Source organism: Colletotrichum siamense, assembly GCF_013390195.1.
Source record: "Colletotrichum siamense strain Cg363 chromosome Unknown KSG_Cg363_contig04, whole genome shotgun sequence".
NCBI classification, from domain to species: domain Eukaryota; kingdom Fungi; phylum Ascomycota; class Sordariomycetes; order Glomerellales; family Glomerellaceae; genus Colletotrichum; species Colletotrichum siamense.
In genome coordinates, this window is record NW_023501017.1 from 5,375,164 (window position 1) to 5,395,212 (window position 20,049).

Genomic DNA, 20,049 nt, shown 5'->3' on the forward strand with positions numbered 1-20,049 from the left:
GCTATGAACAGACTTGCTGGACCGCCACTCAGCAATCCCTTTCCAATATTGACAAATAGCCTATTATCGTCAACCATGTTAGAGAGAACTATTTTGCCTGTCAGGTAAATTCGTGGGTACTTACGCAGTGCCGATCGTGCCAGCGATCCCAATCAACTGAATATGCCGGGGCTTCAGTCTTCGGTGGGTGTGGTCGGATGCGTCCACATGGCCACTCTGGACATCGCCGTCTTCGAAGTCAACTTGCGGGCCTGCCTTGTCCATGGCTCTTTTTTGTTCGAGAGAACCCTCATGCGGTATACGTAGTGAGTCAGACATATCGACGGACGTCATTCAGTCTTGCCCAACGACCAGACCTGAGTTGCTTTACGAGCCAAGACACCAAGACGTTGTTGATCGCTTGGGTCAAAGCAGAAGACCAAAAGAAAGAAGGGGAAAAGTGTTCATCTAAGGTACATATGGTTCACGACGGTGGCGGAATTCACGTCTCATGAGGACATTCGAATAAGTAATTGAAGTGTTGAGCGATACGGCGTAGTGTGGTTCTAGGTCTTATCTCTCGGTACAGTTCAGGCCGGAGCCCCTTCCTTGCAGTGCAGATAAGTTTGCTCCGCTTTATCGGAGATGCTTCCTGAACGTTACCAACATTGCTCCTTAGAATCGAGTAGCCGTGTCAGCCCCTCGTCCTCTAAACCTAAGCTGTCGGTCATCAACCCCGATTCTCCAAAAGCGGTCAAAGCAGTCACCGTATCGCGGTGAAGACCTTTCCCTAGTCTACACGGGCTGCAGAATTGAGGGCATTCCCGCCTGCGTTTAGCCGGGCGGTTCTGGCGGGCATTTTATGATTGGCTGATGCGATAAAAGTACAGCTGGGGTCGTATCTCGCACGATAAAGCATGTCATCAGCGACAAGGCTCCCCTTGCCAGCAGGTGCCCAACACTAAGAGCTTACCCCAGATCTAGAGCGGTTCCGGCGCGCATTTTTTGATTGGCTGTTGTCGGGAGGGCCTTAAGATCGCCGGTGGCAGAAGCAACTCCCCATCTAAATTATGACTTCGATGTCCATGGAGCCTTGCGGCAGTTCTGTTCACTCACCGACATCGCTCTGCCTTTCAGATGATAAATTTGATTGACATCGAGATTATCATTCTCCAGTCTCCTTAAAACTTGCCAACCCTGGCAACATACTCAGGCCGAAGCCCTTGACTTGCAAAAGAACGGCATTCATGAACTATATTCTCGGGCTTCCACAATGGCTCTGAACGACTTTTTCCAAACTTCAAGCATCTTCCACCGCTCCTTCTCTCAAAAGCCTCTGCGCATAGTCTCAGCTTCGGGAACGACTTTGTCCCTCGATGACGGGCGAACTATTATCGACGCCACGGGAGGGCCTGGAGTAGCCTGTCTTGGGCATAATGTACCTGAGGTAGCTGAAGCAGTTACCAAACAACTCAGCAAATTAGGCTACCTGTTCTCAGGTGGCGGGTTTTGTGAAGATACAACGGAAGAGCTGGCCTCGTACATACTTGAAGGCAATCCTGGTGGTCTCAGCAAAGCAATTTTCCTAGGTTCAGGCAGTGAAGCGACCGAGGCTATGCTGAAGCTGGTTACTCAGTATTGGGCTGCAAAGGGAGAGAAGCAACGTATCAACTTCATCGCACGGAAGCAGAGCTATCACGGCAATACCCTTGGTGCTTTGTGTATCACAGGACACGAGGGCCGCCGTGACATCTATCGGCACTGGATGTCTGAGAATGTGTCGTTCGTGGATGCCTGCTGCTCCTATCGCGGCAAGCTCAACGGAGAGTCTGACGAAGCATATCTCGAGCGACTGGTAAACCAGCTTGAGGCAGAGTTCCAGCGTCTTGGGCCTGACACGGTCGCAGCCTTTGTCGCCGAAACCGTTGCAGGATCAACACTTGCCTCCGTTCCTGCAGTCAAGGGCTACTTCAAGGCTGTACGAGAGATATGCGACAAGTATGGGGCATTGCTGGTCCTTGACGAAGTTCTATGTGGGATGGGTAGGACAGGCACGCTTCACGCCTGGCAGCAAGAAGAAATTAGCGGGCCTGATCTGCAAATGATCGGAAAGTCGCTTGGTGGTGGTTTTATCCCGGTTTCTGGAGTCTTAGTTCACCAACGCATCTTCGACGCGATTGCAACGCCACAAGGCGCGCTGGCAGGCGGACACACATTCCAGGCACATCCGACATCATGCGCGGCCGCGCTCGCAGTTCAGAAGATCATCAGGGAGCAAGCCCTTCTGTCAAATGTGAGAAAGCAGGGCGAGCTTCTTGGGAGGCTGTTGCACGAAGAGCTCGGTCAACACCCACTGACAGGCAACATCCGCGGTCGTGGGCTCCTGTGGGCTGTTGAGTTCATGCGCGATCCGGCGACGCGCACACCTTTCCCGATGGGCGACGACTTTTCACATCGAGTGGTGGATGAAGCGGTCGAGAACCAGGGCGTTCTTGTGCTGAAGAACATGGGGTTCCCCGGAACTTGGAAGATGGATTCAGTTGTGGTATCGCCACCTTTCATTGTCACCGAGCAAGAGATCCGAGAATCTGTGACGAGGCTGAGACGAGCAGTTGATGTGATTGCTAAGGAATATCTAGATGCTGATGGTAAGCTGGTTCTCCCAAGCTGATGGCTTCAGAGGCGCGAACAAGAGAAAGGAAGATTCAGATAGGCAGATTAGAGCCTGAGTGCTTTTACAAAAAGACCTGTAACACTTGGCCGTGTCATAGAAGCATTATTAAGAGGAACTCGGAAAATGGAATTTAATCAAGCCTTTTTCTTGACTCTGCCTTCTACAGAAACATCGCCAACTCTGATTTGTAATTGCTGCACGTCATGCGTGGTTGCATGTGTTAGTTCTTCGAGTGTTCCGCAATCTCAATCACTGCTTTTCCTGAGATTCGTCCGTAGTATGGTCCTCAATATGCTGGTTGGTGCTCTTGAGTGTGTTCTCAGCGGTGGCAATACCAACGTTTGCCTCATCTCCATCAAACAGCCAGGCGATGCTTTCGAGTGTTCGTCCTCGAGTCTCAGGGTAAGTGAACCACACCGTCACCAGCATTGCGACCAAAATCGCAACGAAGACAAAATAGTACTTCCACTGAATGGCGTCCAGGGCGATGGGGTTAATGAAGGTGTTGAAGAAGATGGCCCCAAGCGAGACCATTTGGCAGACTGCCAGTCCGCGAGCTCTCATTTGGTACGTCCAGATCTCGACGGGGTATGAGATCACCAGGGGTGTGAGGGCGATATCGTATCCAAGGAAGTAGCTGTAGACACATTAGCATAGAATCAAAATAGAGGTAGAACGCGTTAAGACTTACATGAACAAAAATGGAACAACTGCAATTCCAGTGGGACCATTCCCGCTCGTCGCGAAGCTTCCCGATAGACCCGTTACAATGATGTACGAGACGAGCATGATGATACCACTAGCCATGAACAAAGCTTTGCGCCCAACTTTGTCGACGCAGATGGCAGCCGCCGCGGACCAAATAAGATTCCAGATCTGAAGGCATCCGGAGATGAGTGTCTGATCCGTGACTGAGGTAATACCGACAGACTCCAGAATGATCGCCAAGTAATACGATACCACTCCATTTCCTACACGATGCTCTTATTAGTCCCATTCTGTGTAGTGACTTGAACCGGTACTTGACTTACCAGACCATTGGGCAAAGATGCCCAGCGAGACAGAGATCCAAAGGCGATGACGATTTCCCGGAGTAGACCACAAGTCAGCCCAGGAAGTGCTCTCATTAGCAAGCTTTTCGGCCTTCAGAGTCTCCTCAATCTCGACCATTTCGAATGTGACAAGAGGTGCATTGATATCGCCACCGCAGTGGGCCTTAGCAAGATTCATTCTTGCCTCGTCCGCGCGATCCATAGATACCAGCCATCGGGGGGACTCATCCATGAGAAACAGAGCAGGCACAGTCATCAAGGGTAAAAGCGCCATCAGGCCAGAGGGAATACGCCAGGCTCAGCGCCCACCCCAAGGCAATCAATCAAGTTTGAGGCCCATAATTGACTTGATTGCCACATCGCGATGCTATACTTGATTGATTACTAATTAATTGCAATTAATTGGCAAATTTCCCCATATATAGGTGAGGGCTCTAGAGGGGGGGTCCTAGAGGGGGCTAGAGGGGGGCCCTCTAGAGGGGAGGGCTCTAGAGGGGAGGGCTCTAGAGGGGAGGGCTCTAGAGGGGAGGGCTCTAGAGGGTAGGGTCCGGAAGGTTAGGGCCCGGGAGGGTAGCCCCCGGAGGGGAGGCCCCCAGAAGGGGGGCCGGAAGGGGGGCTAAAAGGGGGGCCCCGGAGCCGGGTTTTCGGGGCCGAGAGTCGGGCTAGATTAACGATTTTCCGGACTTTTCCGGGTCCCTAAGGCCCCCCTATAAGGCCCTATAAGCCCTAGTAGCCCCCCTCCCCCCCTATTAAAAGAGTTAAGGTAATTAATTAAGTTTAAGCCTTAAACTTAACTTAATTGACTAGCGATAGCTTTATAATTAATTAATTGATTGATTGAACTTGACAAGTTTACTTGCTTTGCGGGGAGCGCTGGCCAGGCTGCTGAGCCCTCCATGTTCCTTGTGCCAAAGGTCTATCACACATTAGTCTTTAGCTGCATGAGACGAATGAACAGAGTTAACGACGTACCGCCCACGCAGCAACAATTGCACCGACGTACCAGCCCGAATTGTACTTTTCTCTCGTTAGCTTAGGTGACTCAAGATCAAGTCCAAAGATATCGCTTGACCGACCATGCTTGAAGCAATTCCACGGTGCGTGGGGAACGCGTTTTCGGCGATCAACAGGGGCGCTCCAACCGAAAGACCCTGGGAAACACCCATCAAGAAACGGGCGGTAATGAACGCGGCTTGATTCGGAGCAGCGGTTTGCAGTGCAGTGCCGACCAAGGAGATGAACACGCTGAGCCAAAGGCCGATTTTGCGGCCCCAGCGGTTGCAAAGCATTGCGGTGAGCGGAAAGCCAATGACGGCTCCGAGAGAGTACATGGCGTTGATGAAGCCAAGCCATGCGCCTGTGGGATTGCCCATGAAGTCTTTCCACTGAGACAAGGCCAAGAAACCGTTCATGACAGAGCCATCGAAGCCGTTCGAGCTGGTGAACAGCATGAAGGAGACGATGCAGAAGTTGAGCTTGATCAGGTGGCTCTTCTTCCACCATGGAATGCCATCGTTGGGAAGAACACTGGCCAATTCATGACCAACGGCCTTGGCTTCTCCACCTGACGGCTGCTTCATGTCAACGCTGATGTGGGGGTCGCCAAACAACACGGAAGGATTTTGGAAAGTCGATAAGATTGGTGACAAGCGAAACGGCGTCGGCTTGAAGTTTGAGGGAGCGCTCCGCACTTAAATCGTAGCCGCCTCTTGGGTAACGACGCGGCCGAGGCCAAGAAACCGTACCACTGTTGGCTTTCATGTCGTCAGAGTTGAACCAGCGAGTGGGTTGCCCGAAACACTGTGGCCCAGCCCCGGAGAATCCATCCAACCCCAGAGATTCCACCCCCATCGCAACTTCAGTGGGACACAGGTTCTAGACATCGCAATTGCTGCGCGCGGACTGCGGTAAAGGGGGCACGATGCCATGCCGCTCACCTTAGGTGTGGATGTCAGCTTGTGGGGTCTCCACGATGCAGACCGGGGTCGACATACGGCCCTTCTAGCTTGGCGTAGCATCGAATGGCAGCTGGAAGCGCCAACATGGTCAGGTCGGGGGACTGTCGCCCTCAGCAACCATCGATTCGGGTTGTGCGAGAGTCCGAGACATAAGTAGGATAATTATACAAGATTTCTGTGTCATCGCTAACGGATATGTTGCGACGGCTGCGATGTCAGCTAGCTCATCGTGGTGTTGGCAGTGCTGCGTCCATTCAACTTGGCTAGTAATGGGCGGCTTTTGCTGGTCTAGAGTCCCATAGTCAGCGCTCTAGGCCGAAACATTTCATGTGAATCTCATTCTAAAGACTACAACTTACTGGAGCGATGCGACCATCATGCGCTCAAACGGTAATTCATGCCCAAGAAGACATACTGTTCCACTTTTGACTCCTCCAGACTGGGCTGGCGACATCGAGCCACTCAGCGCCAAGCTACCGTCAGGTCGGATCGGGTACTTCATGGACAATCAGGCTCGGAAGCTGCCCTCGGAACAGCGCCGTTCTGTTCGTACTCGAATAGCTACATCCGGAGATAGAACGGGCCGTAGATCTGGGTGTCGCGGCATCCGCCCAGCGAAGCCAAGAGACGCGTGAGTCGCGGTCCAGAGGAAGACCGCGTACCCCTGAACACCAAAGCTAACTGAAGACCAAGCGGAGAATTGCCCAAGACAAAGCACCCCTGGTAGCTATTGACCAGGCCCGCGTCTGTCTCGGCTGAAGTCCGGAAGACAATGCTGGGCGAGCGCTCGGGAAGAATCCCGTATTCCTTTTGGCCCACTTCTGGCGGAATGCAGGGCCGACAGACTCGCTAGGAGGCCCACCACCAAGCGAATGTCAAGAGCTTCTTGATCAGCCCAGATGTCGGCATGACCGCATCAGCTCAACAGCGGAGAAACCCGCGATGGAGGCTCTGAAAAGTTGCCGATGGCAGCGAGTTTCCTTAGTCGTCACGCGACCAAGGTCCATCGGCTGTCGCTTCGCCAACTGTCGCATCCGACTAGGACAGCTTCGTGGGCCAGCTACCATGAAGTTCTTTGGTGGTAGAAAAGACAGCTTCTGAGAGTCATCGACAACCCAAATTCGACGTCTTTGGCGCAACTTTGGCCGGTCCTCCCAGTGCAACTGATAAATCTGGTATGTCGTTTCGCACGAAACTTCCAGCAGCAATCTTGCAGCCTCTTCTAATTGATACTCCTGGAAAGATGGTTACGTTTGCGCCGATGCAACAGTCGTCTCCGATGAAGACTGGCTGAGCACACTGCCTCCGCCATGCATCGCCGGACCCCTTGCCTTCCGTCGCCGTCATGATCGTAACAGATGGGCCGAAGGAAACGCGGTGGCCGATTTTGACCATTGCACTGTCGAGAATCACGAGACTGTCGTGGTCAGTATTTGTGGAATGCTGGAAAGAAATGGCTGAGGGGGTGACTTACTTCGATTGAGCGAGAAAGCCATCTCCGACCTCAATGTTGCAGCCGTAGCCAACTGTCAAAGGAGGTTCAACCCATGGGGACTCACCAGTCTTCCCAAAAATCTCTCGAAGCAGAGTATCTCGAAAAGAAGGCTCTGCCACAGGCGAAGATTCTGGAGAGAGGGTGTTGTTATACTTGAGTATTCTCCGACACGCACGTCTTCTCAAGTCGATCAGTGCTGGGGCTAAACAGTCGTGCCTTATATTTGTCAGCAGAGACGACAAATGCATTACATGTGGGACTCACGGCTGACCAGATAGCATCTTCTCGTAGTCGTTGCGCCCTACATGACGCCCTACATCGTCGCAAGGGGATTCCACAGTCTCGGCGACTGCGGCACTCGCTCCCAATACCATTATGTGGCACGGAAAAGAGTATTCGTAAGCTTTGCATTGCAATTGGAAAAGAAACATTAGTCAAATATATTTCTTTTATAGTAATTGCGTCGGTTGTCGTGCCGGTTATTACCAGACTCACATACAAGCCATGGCGGGACATCTTCGGGAGCGCAGGGGAATCTTCGGGATAACTTGCGACGGCTCCCACTTACCCAGGTCATCGTCGAGGTTGCCAAGACACGGCTGACCTTTAACTCGCTAGCAGAAAGCCGGGGTGAGACGGAATGGCGGAAGAACGAGCCATAGTCTGGGTTCCCGAGAGGCCTCTGTGAATGCACAAGTCTGGGAAGTCTTTTGTGATGATGAGCTGGTCAGTGAGCCAGACTCCAGTACCAGAAATGAAGGATCGTGGATACGGCGCTGACGTGTCACTGTACGCGAGAACCGGAGAAGCTAAGCATGTCCTGTGTAAATGATACATGGATATTATGTATTATTTGACAAACGAAAGTCAAAAGAGTGCGCGAAGCAGAGTTGAAATATATACAAAGAAGATTAAGGGCGTTTAGCCGTAATCCACCATCCCCTTTCCCCTAATCAAGATCTTCATGAGACCAAATGTTCCAAAAGCATTGCGGATATTCGATCGTGGCACCCGCATCAAAAGGCTTCGGAAACTCCGGATCATCCAGCTTGCCATCAGAGCCCTTCTTTTTGTAGCACTCGTAGTTGTTGACCATGGCCGCTCGGAAGTCTTTGATCCACTGCTTCATGCCGTCGGCTTCCGTGTCTCCGATAGTCTTCCAGACCTGCTTATCGGCAACGTTGATTTCGGTATACCCCATCGCAAGGCACAACTGAAAGATGATTAGGAATCGCGCGTACTTCGTGTCTGTGGGGGCAACTTACATCATCGTGCCAAACACGGGCTGACATTGATTCGCAGGCCTCTTGACTCATGTAGACCAGTTCATTCTGCGGCGTGTGGTCAGCTTTTCAGCCCGTTTGATGACGCGAACATGACTTACGTTGTAAACTACCTTCGCTTTCGGTCCAGTGACGAGGAAGATGTACTGTCTCTTGTTGTTGGTCTTGATAGCTTTGACCAAGGCATATTCTCTCTGCGCGACTCGTCAGTAAGCGATTTCCCGCATCAAATATAATGACGGCATTGAGAAGAAACTTACAAATTTCTGGAAAACGTTTTGCGCCATGGCATCCACCAAGTCGCCAATCAACTCTGAACTCAACCATGCGCCATCAGCGAATTGGTGCTGGATATACTCCTGCATTGAAGCCACGCCGGCTCTCTCGAGCATCTCCCCGGAAAGCGGCTTTCCATTCAACGTGGCTTCAAGAGTACTCCTCGCCCTGTCCGAAATTGCTGAGAACATCTGGCTGTAGCTCTTCTTCAGGTTCTTTTCGAGGTCCTCAGGGTCAATCGTGGGCTCGTTCAAGTCGTTGGTGGCGGTGATGGCAATGACACCGGCTATCAAAGTCATCGGGTTGACAAACTTCCCGAGGCCGGCTGCCGTGGTTCCAGGCAAAGCGTCTCCGATCGTTCCCGCTATCCCCGCCAGGCTGGTGAAGAGGCCGACGAGCATGTTCAGCGTGGTAACGGGGTCTTCACTGGGGGTGCCGTACGTATCCACAATGTCGGTGATGTCGCTGCCGAGAGCGCTGACGCTGTCGTTGACCATCATGCCCCACCATTTGAACATTCCGCTGTGCAAGTTGGCAATCTGCTGGTGGACAAAGAATGCCTCATTGGGGTCGTACGTGGAGCATTGCGAAGTTGGCGGCGTGCAAGTTGTTGAGAAGATGTCGCCACAGTCATGCTGCGTACCAAGAATGTCGTACAAGTAGTTTGTCGACCAGCCATCCGTACCATGCGTCTTGAAATACTTGTTCAGATGGTCAGCAGCGCCTGACTTTTCCCAGGTATTCTGGAGCGTCAACTGCGTCGTGCCAAGGATCGGGTAGGCACAAACGCCGTCGGGAACCTCGTCGTCGCCGTTGTCATCCGGTCTCACGGGGAGTTGAGGGTCGACCACTCCCTCAGGATCATCGCCTTCGACGTTGCTCAGACCACATGCCGGGCTGAACGACGTCTCGGCAATGTTGTTGAGGGACTCGAGCACGTAATGCTCGTCAGCGCGCCAGTCGCCCGAAAGGTCGGTATAGAAGAGACAAGTGCCGGCAGCGAGACCAGCATAAGCCTTTTCGGTCTGCTGGCGCCAGTAAAACGCAGATCCCAGAGGCCGGCTGCTGTCTTCGCCACCATTGTACCAAACAAACGTGTCGCCCGAGAACTTCTCGATCCACAGGAAGTCGTCCTTGCCATCGCCGTTGACATCGGCAAAGCGCAACATCGCCCGGTCATGGCCCTCGGCGACTTTGATCTGGCCAACGTCCTTGAAGCTTCCGTCATTTTGGTGGAGAGCTCCCGAGACGTATCCATCTGGACGGAGGCATAGGAAATCGGCTCGCTTGTTGCCCGTCAGATCCGCAAAACGGACGGCCACTAGTCTAATTAGCACCCATTGTCATCTCAGACAGAGTTTTTGAAAACCTACAGTCGTTGATACCAACTCCTCTCTTCTCCCCACAACCTGGGCTCGGGGCGGAGGTCTCGCTGAATTCCCACTTGTTTGACTTGGGATAGTTGTTGATGAAGACTCTGAGCGCGTTTGTTTCCGGGTTGACGTAGATAATGTCGCATGCGCCGTCACCATCCCAGTCCGCGAGGTGTAGGTCTAGTCGATGCATCGCTGAAGGGGGCGTCCAGATCACACCGGGCGACCAGTCCCAGAACCCTTCAGCGTCATTGTCGGAGATAGCCTTCTTGCCTCGGTTCATGAAGAGCTCCATCTTGCCGTTAGACCACACCCAAACGTAGTCAGAACGGCCGTCTTCGTGCCCGACCATGTTGCAGTACTTGTTACCATCCATCTTTAGTTTAGATGCGCCACCACCAGTGTTCTTCCAGATGCGCATCTTGAAGCTGTGATTTCCGTTCGAGAGCTTTGTGTGTTCGAGGAAAACGTAGTCCTTCAGGGAGAGGTTGCCGAAAGAGGAGGAGCCACCGTAGACTCGAGCGAAATGAACTCGCTTGCGCAGATCAGACTCGTCCTTGGTGACATAGCCAGGAACACCCTTGTGCGTAGGACCGGTGCCTTCGGTTTCGAAGAAGCCCTGGCGCCAGGCGACGTTGAGGCCGTTTCCTTCCACTCCCCTTTTGCAAGAGCGGCTGTTGGTGAAGGTTGTTGTGGCACCAGTCTTGTCGGTCCAAAGCCAATCATCGCGTCCCTAAGCGAGCACTTAGTCCCAATCCTTTCACACGTTCTCAAATCAAAAGCAGGCCGAACTTACATCTCCGTTGATGTCGTGGAATTGAACTCCCGTGATGTCCCGAGTGTATTGATCGGTCCATCGAGTACCCAGGGCTTGCCAATACTTTGGCTTATCGTCGACCCAGCCGTTGCGCCAGACAGTGACAGTGCCGAGCTTATCGATGACAATGTAATCGCCGCGTCCATCGCCATCGATATCACCCATGCGCACGTTGGATCGACTCGAAGTCTCGGCAGTCTTGATCTGCCCGAGAGCCGTAAATGAAGGTGGCTTCCCTGCTGATCGGTTGCCGTCGCCGTTGTTGATCGACAGGTGTGCGTTGCCCTTGCTGTCGATGCATACGAAGTCGTCTAGGCCGTCACCGTTCATGTCAATAAAGTATTGGCCGGCAGGCTCGCAGTACATGCCCGGAGAGAGGTCAGAAACCTGGGCGAAGTTGCCCTTTCCGTCTGCCGAGTTTGCCCTTGTAGGGTATTAGCCGATAACACCCAAAAGAAGGAGTTCGTCCCAACTCACCAAACAGCAAAGACGTTCTCGGTGCTGCTGACTTTGACCCATGCAACAAAGTCGTCGTACTTGTTCGAGTACAGCCGGGCGAATCGCCATTGGTCTCGATCCCACTCGCTTTCGGCAGTCCAGACGATCTTCTCGGGTTAGCCGACATTCAAATACAGGCTTCGTGTGACTTCACTCACTCCCATCTCTTCGCTGTAGTGACGGTAGACGTCGTCGTCGTTGCCAGTGCCTCTTTGCGTCTTTCCACCAGGATTGAGGCCGGTGCCAGAAAACTTGTCGCAGACTGGATCAGCCACCTCAAACTCAGTGGATGGCGGCATGACCTGGCCGGTCGCAAGAACTTTGAGAATGCCCTTGTAGAAGATGTACGCCATCTTTTTATGCCCTTCGTCCTGGAAGTCTGCTGTTAGCCAAAGTCACAAGAGCTGGTTCGTGATTGAGCCTTACGTTGGGGTGCGTATGAGGGTCCTCGTTGTCAGTGTAGTCTCTCCAATTTTCCCAAGCGTCGATCCATCCATGCTGCGATCCTTCCTCGGGATCCATATCAGCCAAGACTATGCATTTGCCATCGCCCTTCCTGTCGTTGACCAGTGTTCGGTATTGGTTGTTGATCGTGATTCGCTGGACAGTGCCGGTTGGGTCCGATGTGTCCAGGAGAGTGGACAGGATAACACAGGATTCGCCCATGTCTTCGGAGTTCCAGATGTCGTTAAGGATATCGTTCATTCGACTGTACGCGTTTCCGGTGTCAATGTTTCGCACTGCATCGTTCGTGCCTCCGTTGATAATGATCACGTTGGCCTTGTCGGGAATTAGCTGATTGCGCGGCCAAAAATGATTCAAGTGCCGGCACTTACCTTGTATCCGAGAGCGTGCTGGAGCCGCGTGCGGATTTCCGTGAGAATATCTCCCGGAACAGCTTCATGGTCCTGTTACAACATTAGTAGCTGAGTCGCGATGAACATCTGAGGTAACGCACATTGTCCTTCATGGTTCCCGAGTTTCTACCGCCGACCATGTCAACTTCGTAACCGTCGAATCGGAGGGCATCTCTCAGAGGCTTCCTCAAGCTGGAACATATTAGCTGACGGACAACATAGAACGCGTTATCTTTGTCAATACCCGTTGCCATTGCTGGATCCAACACCGCTCATGATGGACGCCCCGAGCGGCAAGATGCGCAAATCAGGCTTGTCAGCGCGCTTCACGACAGAGGGTCCGACTGGCCCAAAGTCCGCGAACGGATGCGATTCGATGGGAGCGTCATCGCGACGGTGGTCGAAGTTTGCGGGAAAGGCGACGGTCTCTGTGAGCAAGCCGGAGCCCGCAAGAAGCAGAGCGGTTGTCCACCAATACATGGTGTTGTATGTGCGTGCTTGTCGTCGGTGTCGATCACGGCATCAGAGAAGAATGCTAAATGATACGGCCAAACAGTTTTATATGATCATGTCAACCTCGACTTAAGGTAAGTGGTGTGAAGAATCAACAGAACCCACCCACCACCATTAACTGCTGCCTGTTTACGGACTGCTCCAGCCGAAGACCTCATGATCACTTAGGCTTAATTTTTTTTTAAGATTAAGTCTTAAGAACTCTAGACTCATGAAGATAGTAAGCGAGGTGCCCTTATGGCACCCGTCAAGTGTGCATGAAGTGATCGTGGACCCGAACGCCCAGGGTTGATGGGACTTATGAAAGGGGGAGTGGGGAACAGCCAAAACCGCGAAAGGCATCCAGAACGTCTATCGCGAAGTCCTCAGCGACGGTTCTTCAACGACCCTGGTCGCGATCCTTCAACTACCGGCAACAATCGGGGAGTTAAGCCTCTTCCGCTCCCGTTGATGTCCTGCATCAGAATCCGAACCCCGGGTCGGGAGACGGAGGCAGCCAAGCAGCTCGGCCCGGTGTGCTTGGCGGAGTGCACGCGGAGCGGGGCGATGTACAGAACTGGGCTTTTATGCCGGATTATTGCTGGTGGGATTCGCTCTCTAAGCTGGACATGGAAGGTGAAGTGGGCTGCTCGCTGTCCATGTAAGCTTAATTGGCCCAAAAATGGCTGCCTGTTCTTCTGTCCGCTTTGCCCACAATTCTTCCCAAAGTTCTTCCTGCGGAATATCGCAATGTCTTTCATCCTCGGTTTCGTGAATGATCTAGGCACCCGCATTCGGGAGCTCGTACAAGAATCTAGGCCATCTCCGTTATCTAGCCGCGATGAAAAATTTGAATGCACACGGAAGTTCACCGTAACGTTACCGTGGTGTTGCGGCAGTTCAATCAACACAAGAAATTACTACTGTTAATTATTCTAGTCATTGGCTTCAATCATTCAACATCATGCTCATTCTCTTCCCGTCCTCTTCAAGACTTCGTCGGTCGCTCAAACGTCACCTCTTGTGTCACAACTGTTGTTGTCATGATCTGTCCGATAACCTGTCTCTCAGCAGAGTCTCGTTGGCTCTTCAGCCGGTTAAGCTTGTTCTCGGGGCTCTTTGATCTGCTGGCAGTCACGGTGACTGTGTAGTCCTTTGATGACTCGGCCTCGCGAGCGCCCATTTCGATGTCCTCATTGTGGTTCAGGCCTTCCGTGCTGCTTGATGATGGCGGCTGCTGGCTCTTGTACAGCGGACCGGTGGCTCTGTCGTTGTGGCTCGCTTGCACATAGGGGTTTGCGTATCTCGATGGTCTGCCGCTGCTCTTGCCATGGAAAGAGGACCCGTTGAAGATTCGAGGCAGAAGGGAGACGAAGATCGGTCGGAGAGTCGGCAGGCATGCTGCTAGGATTCCAATGGTGACTTCCAGGAACGACCATGTGGCTGCATCCACGTTGTCCCAGTACGGGTCCTTGGTATCGGCTGCGACGCGGAGGGTTCGGATCCGAAGGGCGGAGATGATGCAGGTACTGTGACACAGATCGACGTTAGCATACATCCTGTGCGCTCACACCTGCAGCTGCTTAGTTCGTCTGACTTACAAGAATCCGAGGCCGAACACCAGGAGCAGCATGCGCTTCTGTCGGCGTGGGAGTTGGAGCGACTTGATGACGGGAATGGGCATGCTGAAGATGACGAAGTCGGACACCAGGTTGACGCCTGCCATCGCGTACCATATCGTCAGGTAGTCTAGACATTTGCCGTCTATGCTGTCGTCCCAGAACTTGGCGACTGGGTAGCACACTAGTGGCAGAAGGATGGAAAGCGTGAAGGTCCAGAGCCCCATGAAAATCAGCCCTCCCATGGTTAATTTTTGCATGATCTCGTTGGCAAAGATTCTGCGGTATTGGAAGAGAATCGAAATCTTGACGAGGCAGATGGCGATGTTGTACACAACGACGGAGCTGTAAAAGGACTAACAACACTATGAGTACACTGTCTCCAAGAAGATGTCAGAGCGAGGTAATGTACCTTCATGTATGGGACGTAGTCCTCGGGAGGTGGTACCCATGAGTGAGATCCAAGGCCGTACTGTCCCTCTATTGGTTGATCATCAGAATGCTGCACACCATCATATCGGATGATGAATCGACTCACCCAGTCCAATAGCTACTGCAGAACCAAGTGCAAGTGCCTGGCAAACCCCATCAGCTTCTTCGTCCTGTACAGGTCGGTATTGAGAACCTTCGGCCTACCTGTGCCGCTATCATGACCATGTCATCCATACCAAACGTCCGAAGCATGCATAGTCTCGTGAACGCCCTGAGTCCGACCGCGACTGATGATAGTACCGAGCCGACGATGAGGATAGCAACGATCTCGCCGAATCTGGACTCTCCGTCGAGAGAGTGGTCGATGTTTTCCACCGCCGCCCCATTCTGGGCTTGCTGCCTCGCATCCGGGTACGCTGTCGGTAGTATCGCCGCCATGGTAGTGGTGTTGGCTGATGTAAGAGAAAAGAACAGTTGACCAAGAAAGGGGAGACAAGATGCCGCAGACGAGACGAACTTTCTGTCTTTATTATCGCACACGCTGGTCTTCCCTCCCCCGGGCCGCACACCTGCAGCCCTGCCAGATCGAAACAACCCAGACACATAAGACGTCTCTCCACAAGACAATGTCTTTCTTCAGGCTCGTTGGTGGGATAGGACAGCGCCAGCCGAGAAATTCTGCATCGGCATGGGGTGTACCTCACCTCGGTTGAACGTCGTAATAGAGGCTGAGTGCGCTAGTCGAGGGCAACTCGATCTCCTCGCGTAGTGGCATTGGTGCCCTGAGAAAGGCCATCATGCAGGGATTGCCTCCGATAGTTACCAGTCCGGGGAAAGGAGATGAGCATCCCGCCAGGCCCACCAACGAGTGAGAATCGACCACACCCTAGGCCGTAGGGTGGTAGCCCGATGACCAGGGGCCCTCCCATGTTTCGAGGCTTCTGCCCCAACAGATGATTCCCCGGTGTGAGATGACCTTCTTCGCGGGCCAATTGCAGACGCAGCTCGCCGACCGGGGTTTACAAATCGAAAAGATGCTTGTGCCGGGAGGAGGGAATCCTTCAGTTGGCTGCCGCTGCTGCTGCAGAACATTAGACCGATTCTTCTCTGCTGCCCAGACAGCGGCCCCTGAATGAAGCAGACGACCGCTTGCGTAGCGTGTTGATGGCCTCTCCAATCAGCTTCGACGCAGGTGCGAGGCCTGCATCTCGGGACTTGTGTCAACGCAACGCTCGCCAGTGGGATAACGCTTTTTAGGTTTTCTTCTTTCATGTCGGACGGACTTGTGAGTTCCCGGCAGACTTGGTAAATTTGCAACGACCCTGCCGGGTTGTGGGAGATGCTGTGATGAGTGACGTGATGAGGGCCACAGAATCGAGGAACATCACCGGCGGTGCGACCTCGGCGTGTGGTGGAGGTGCTTACTATGGATATGGTCCCGCGTCGCAGAATCTGCGCGGATTCCGATCCTTGTCTGCGGCGCATGTGCATACATTTCGCTCTATTCTCTCCTTCTGGAAAACCTCTCGTTAAGACATTGCGCGACCTCCGTGAACCACTGAACATTGCTTTTTTTCGTAGCGGGCTTATTGCCTCGTGTTGGAACACGGCCCACTGTTCCGATGCTCCTGAAAACCGGTTACAAAAGGGACTCATTTTAGTTCCAACGGCTGAAGAAGAACGTGCGGCTTCGAAGAGTTCTTTCCGGTGCTCCGGCGAGCCGACGAACAGCCGGCGCAGTTGAGAACAGATTTGTGGCGTTGTCAGTGCGAAGGAGTCGATGATCGCAGCCGCTAAATGTCAACTGACATTCTGACAGTGACGATCAGCCCACCTCGGAACCACCGCGCGCATCTCTGATGATGCAAAATTCTCCATTAAATTCACCGGAGAGAACCAAAATTCGCAAGCCAGAGGACGAGAGATAAAACTAAATCCTTAGAAGCTTCAATAGTTCCCAATATTCTCCTAGTGATCGGCATTGCGACGAAAATCTTCTGCCCGCAGGGTGGATAGGAAATCGGCCGGTAGGTGCCGATGGGATGGCCATCACTCACGGCGAACAGGGCAAAATAGCCCAGGCTGCCTGCGCAATTGAGCAGGTCCACAGAGGTTAAAAGACCCTTTTCAGGCCTCCGATATTCCCGGGTTGCAAAAGAAGATTTGTGTTGGAGGATGGAGAACCTTGTGGGTGGCAGTCAGGCCTGTTGTGAGGGCCACGAGGGCACCGTGCCGGCGATCGGAATGAGTGGACGTGAGACGCTCACGTTACATCGGCCAGGGACGCGATCAACAGATGGGCATAAGGCTGGGTCTTAAGCTCTGCGTTGCTGGACCAAAGAGGGTTTTTTATGAGAGTTGTGCAATTTCACCGTGTCTTCACTTGGCCCAATCCGTCTTTCGGCGCTGATCAGTTTCCTGAAGCTGACGATGCGGCCCCTGTAGTGCCCACTTGGTGATGGCAACGTGGAATCGCGAATTGGGGGCAGAAATTCACGTGTCTTTGGGCTTGTCTAGCACGAAGAGCGGGAACTCATTTCGACTCGCCATTCCCGCCGTAGATCCGAGCCTGCACTGAGGGGTCGAGATGATATCAGGTCCCGCAAGATGGCTCACCGACAGAGAGCTAGTGGTCATGTGAGCGTTGAGAAAAAACGTCCATTGAATCTGTCTGACAGGGAATAATTACATCTTCTGCGCCCGCATCTAATCACAGCACCCTACGCAAACTCCATCGGGTATCAAAACCTAGAGCCTGGGCGAGGGGTCGGGCTGCCCAGCCTGGTCGATGCCTTCTTCAACGGCCTTGATCTGCAATGCCAAAATCTTAGAGAAGTACCGGCAGATGGCGAGATTGCCCCCCATGAACCAGAATCCGGGGTGCCCGCTCCGCCGCCACATGGTCCTGAACTCGCCCTCCTCGTCGAAGCCCCAGACGTCACCGATCCTGTCGGCGACCTCGTCGCCAAAGATGTTGCGCGCCTCGGTCCTCATGTTCTGGTACCCGGTCGCGAAGATGATCTCGTCCGCCTCGAGCTCGGAGCCGTCGGCGAACCGCAGCCCGCGAGGCAGAATCTCTGTGATCTCCTGCCCTTGCTTGATCTTGATCTCGCCGTCGATGATGAGCTGGCTGCATCCGACGTCAATGTAATACCCACCGCCCCGCTGGAAGTACTTCACGAAGAAGCCCCCGCCGCCGGGGCCCATGTCGAGCTGGAAGCCAACCTTCTGCAGGCCTTGGAGGAGCTTGGCGTCGTTGGCGTTTTGCAGCTCTGTCGTTCCGATCTGGAGAGACTTGAATAGTTCGGCTGGTAAGCTCCATAGCCAGAGGTCTGCGTCGTCGACTGGTGGTGAGTCTTCGTCGTAGAGGCCCTTGAGGCCGATTTCTGTAATGGAGGCTGAAGAGACGACACAGGTCGAGCTGCGCTGCACCATCGTCACGTCGTAGCCATTCTCGTAGAAGTCCTGTGCGATATCATGGCCTGAGTTGCATGATCCGACAACCACGGCCTTCTTGCCCTTGGAGTTGGGCTTCGCGCCGGAGAACTCGGAGCTGTGGCACAACCGGTCGCCTTTGAAGTTGCCCATCCCCTTGATGTCGGGGAAGAACATCTTCCCAGAGTGGCCCGTTGCCTGGATGACATGTCTTGGGTGCAGGACTCGAGTTTCTTTCGTGCCATCTGCCTTTTGGCGGTCGAGGGTCAGAGTCCACTGCCTCTTGGAATCATCCCAGGATGACTTGGTCATTGTCGTTGAGGTCCACACGTTCAATTCGAGGAGATTGGCATAGGACTCAAAGAACTCGGCGATCTTATCTTTCGGAGTGAAGATGGGCCAGTTTGGTGGGAAGCTGATGTATGGTAGGTGGTCGTACCAGACGGGGTCGTGGAGAACGAGCTGATGGTATCTGTAGTTCACGAAAGTCAGCAAAATACATTCCTAACATGGCGATTCCCATACCTCTTGCGCCAGCTATCGCCAACCCGACCGTGCTTATCAACCACCAATGCATTCACATTGAGCATCTTCAAACGAGCAGCAACAGTCAACCCGGCTTGACCTCCACCTGTTTGAGTGTGTAAGCATTCTCCTTACCGCAAGAGCTTCAGGCCTACTCACCAATGATGACAACCGTAGGCTCAGTGTCGGTATAATTGACTGTGTCTTCTCTCTTTTCCTTCCAGTTCTTCCCGTCTCGGATGCCGACATGCTCAACGCCCTTCTCACGGCGGTGCCGGAGAGGCTCCTCATGGCCCTTGATTTCTCTGAGGGCGGTGAAGAAGCTGAGAATCTCCCACTTGCCATCAGACTCGATCATACGAACGACACCCTGGCCAGGGCCTACTTGGGTGTTCACATTGATGAAGAACTGCAGACATTGGACCTTGCCGTGAGCGTCGAGGGCAGCCAGGTGGGGAGCTCTGTATTCGGTAGATGTGTCGACGGCAACCTCGGTAAGACGACACCGACCGCTCAGCAGCTTTTGAATCTTTTCCCTCCCCTTGAGAGTGCGCAGGTCCCAGGATAAGCAGAGGTGGTCGCGCCAGTAGCCGTCTGAGACAAACAGGTCCGCGAGCGCCTTGTAGTTCTTTGATCGCAGAGCGGCGTTGAAGGCGTTGATGGTGTCCGCCGCCACCTTCCCCGCATCAACCGATGTCGAGCGAACTGATGGGGGATACGGGCGGGCAGGAAGGTTTACCGAGCCGGGCTCGATCCGATCATTGTGAGGAAATGCTCCAGCCATGGTGCGTGCGTGTGTGCAGTGTTCGCGGATAGGACGATCTAGTCGTGCGTGCGAACGAAAGAGTAGTCCGGGCTTGGGATAATCGAAGCTATCGTCAACCTTGGAGGTCCAGCAGCAACATTTATGAACAATGCTACCCCTCACGAAGAAGAGAGAGAGAGCTTTCCGTTCCTCCGCGCCGGAGGCTGAGTCGTGACATCACCTGACGGGGTTCATCGCGACACGTAGGATGAGGGGTTCGTCCGGGGATAGATCGGCCTCAGTGCTGCTGTACGCCCGTAGACATGCACTTCTGTGTGCGAATTCGCGTCAAAAGATGCGGGTGTCCGCCCTGTCCGACTCAACAAGTTTCGCCAATCTGTGGAGTTTCGTTGGCCGCGGAGCTACCAAGGTTGGCAACCAGAGCTGCCTGCCTGTCCCCCGCGCAGGGTTCTGTCTCAACCTGTCTCTCAGCTGCAGACGATAGTGCGCAAGCAGCTGCCCTCCGTTTGGGCGGGCGC

General features: G+C 53.5%; 7 protein-coding genes across 7 annotated transcripts; 1 reads left to right on the forward strand and 6 right to left on the reverse strand.

Moving 5' to 3' along the window:
* Positions 1 to 1,252: 1,252 nt before the first annotated feature.
* On the forward strand, positions 1,253 to 2,650 carry CGCS363_v007358 (putative aminotransferase; the record flags this gene model as incomplete). The annotated part of the gene is made up of 1 exon (XM_036639207.1): positions 1,253 to 2,650. One exon carries the CDS (start codon positions 1,253 to 1,255, stop codon positions 2,648 to 2,650), a length of 1,398 nt encoding a protein of 465 aa, XP_036495588.1.
* A 252-nt stretch (positions 2,651 to 2,902) lies between these two features.
* CGCS363_v007359 (Lactose permease) lies at positions 2,903 to 3,883 on the reverse strand (the record flags this gene model as incomplete). The annotated part of the gene is made up of 3 exons (XM_036639208.1): positions 2,903 to 3,290; positions 3,345 to 3,624; positions 3,685 to 3,883. 3 exons carry the CDS (start codon positions 3,881 to 3,883, stop codon positions 2,903 to 2,905), a joined length of 867 nt encoding a protein of 288 aa, XP_036495587.1.
* A 599-nt stretch (positions 3,884 to 4,482) lies between these two features.
* CGCS363_v007360 (High-affinity glucose transporter) lies at positions 4,483 to 5,285 on the reverse strand (the record flags this gene model as incomplete). The annotated part of the gene is made up of 4 exons (XM_036639209.1): positions 4,483 to 4,488; positions 4,562 to 4,621; positions 4,678 to 4,722; positions 4,782 to 5,285. 4 exons carry the CDS (start codon positions 5,283 to 5,285, stop codon positions 4,483 to 4,485), a joined length of 615 nt encoding a protein of 204 aa, XP_036496540.1.
* Positions 5,286 to 5,638: 353 nt separating this feature from the next.
* at-1 (Sophorolipid acetyltransferase) lies at positions 5,639 to 7,532 on the reverse strand (the record flags this gene model as incomplete). Its single annotated transcript, XM_036639210.1, has 5 exons — positions 5,639 to 5,642; positions 5,700 to 5,764; positions 6,915 to 7,080; positions 7,138 to 7,374; positions 7,423 to 7,532. 5 exons carry the CDS (start codon positions 7,530 to 7,532, stop codon positions 5,639 to 5,641), a joined length of 582 nt encoding a protein of 193 aa, XP_036496541.1.
* Positions 7,533 to 8,107: 575 nt separating this feature from the next.
* On the reverse strand, positions 8,108 to 12,742 carry CGCS363_v007362 (uncharacterized protein; the record flags this gene model as incomplete). The annotated part of the gene is made up of 12 exons (XM_036639211.1): positions 8,108 to 8,371; positions 8,424 to 8,489; positions 8,543 to 8,635; positions 8,702 to 10,038; positions 10,091 to 10,823; positions 10,887 to 11,331; positions 11,385 to 11,512; positions 11,564 to 11,776; positions 11,832 to 12,185; positions 12,242 to 12,313; positions 12,364 to 12,454; positions 12,507 to 12,742. The coding sequence occupies 12 exons, from the start codon at positions 12,740 to 12,742 to the stop codon at positions 8,108 to 8,110; spliced, it is 4,032 nt and encodes a 1,343-aa protein (XP_036496538.1).
* A 1,000-nt stretch (positions 12,743 to 13,742) lies between these two features.
* CGCS363_v007363 (Satratoxin biosynthesis SC1 cluster protein 4) lies at positions 13,743 to 15,243 on the reverse strand (the record flags this gene model as incomplete). The annotated part of the gene is made up of 5 exons (XM_036639212.1): positions 13,743 to 14,283; positions 14,356 to 14,729; positions 14,786 to 14,853; positions 14,912 to 14,948; positions 15,010 to 15,243. 5 exons carry the CDS (start codon positions 15,241 to 15,243, stop codon positions 13,743 to 13,745), a joined length of 1,254 nt encoding a protein of 417 aa, XP_036496539.1.
* A 2,310-nt stretch (positions 15,244 to 17,553) lies between these two features.
* On the reverse strand, positions 17,554 to 19,549 carry YUC11 (putative indole-3-pyruvate monooxygenase YUCCA11; the record flags this gene model as incomplete). Its single annotated transcript, XM_036639213.1, has 3 exons — positions 17,554 to 18,712; positions 18,766 to 18,871; positions 18,925 to 19,549. 3 exons carry the CDS (start codon positions 19,547 to 19,549, stop codon positions 17,554 to 17,556), a joined length of 1,890 nt encoding a protein of 629 aa, XP_036496536.1.
* Positions 19,550 to 20,049: the final 500 nt, after the last annotated feature.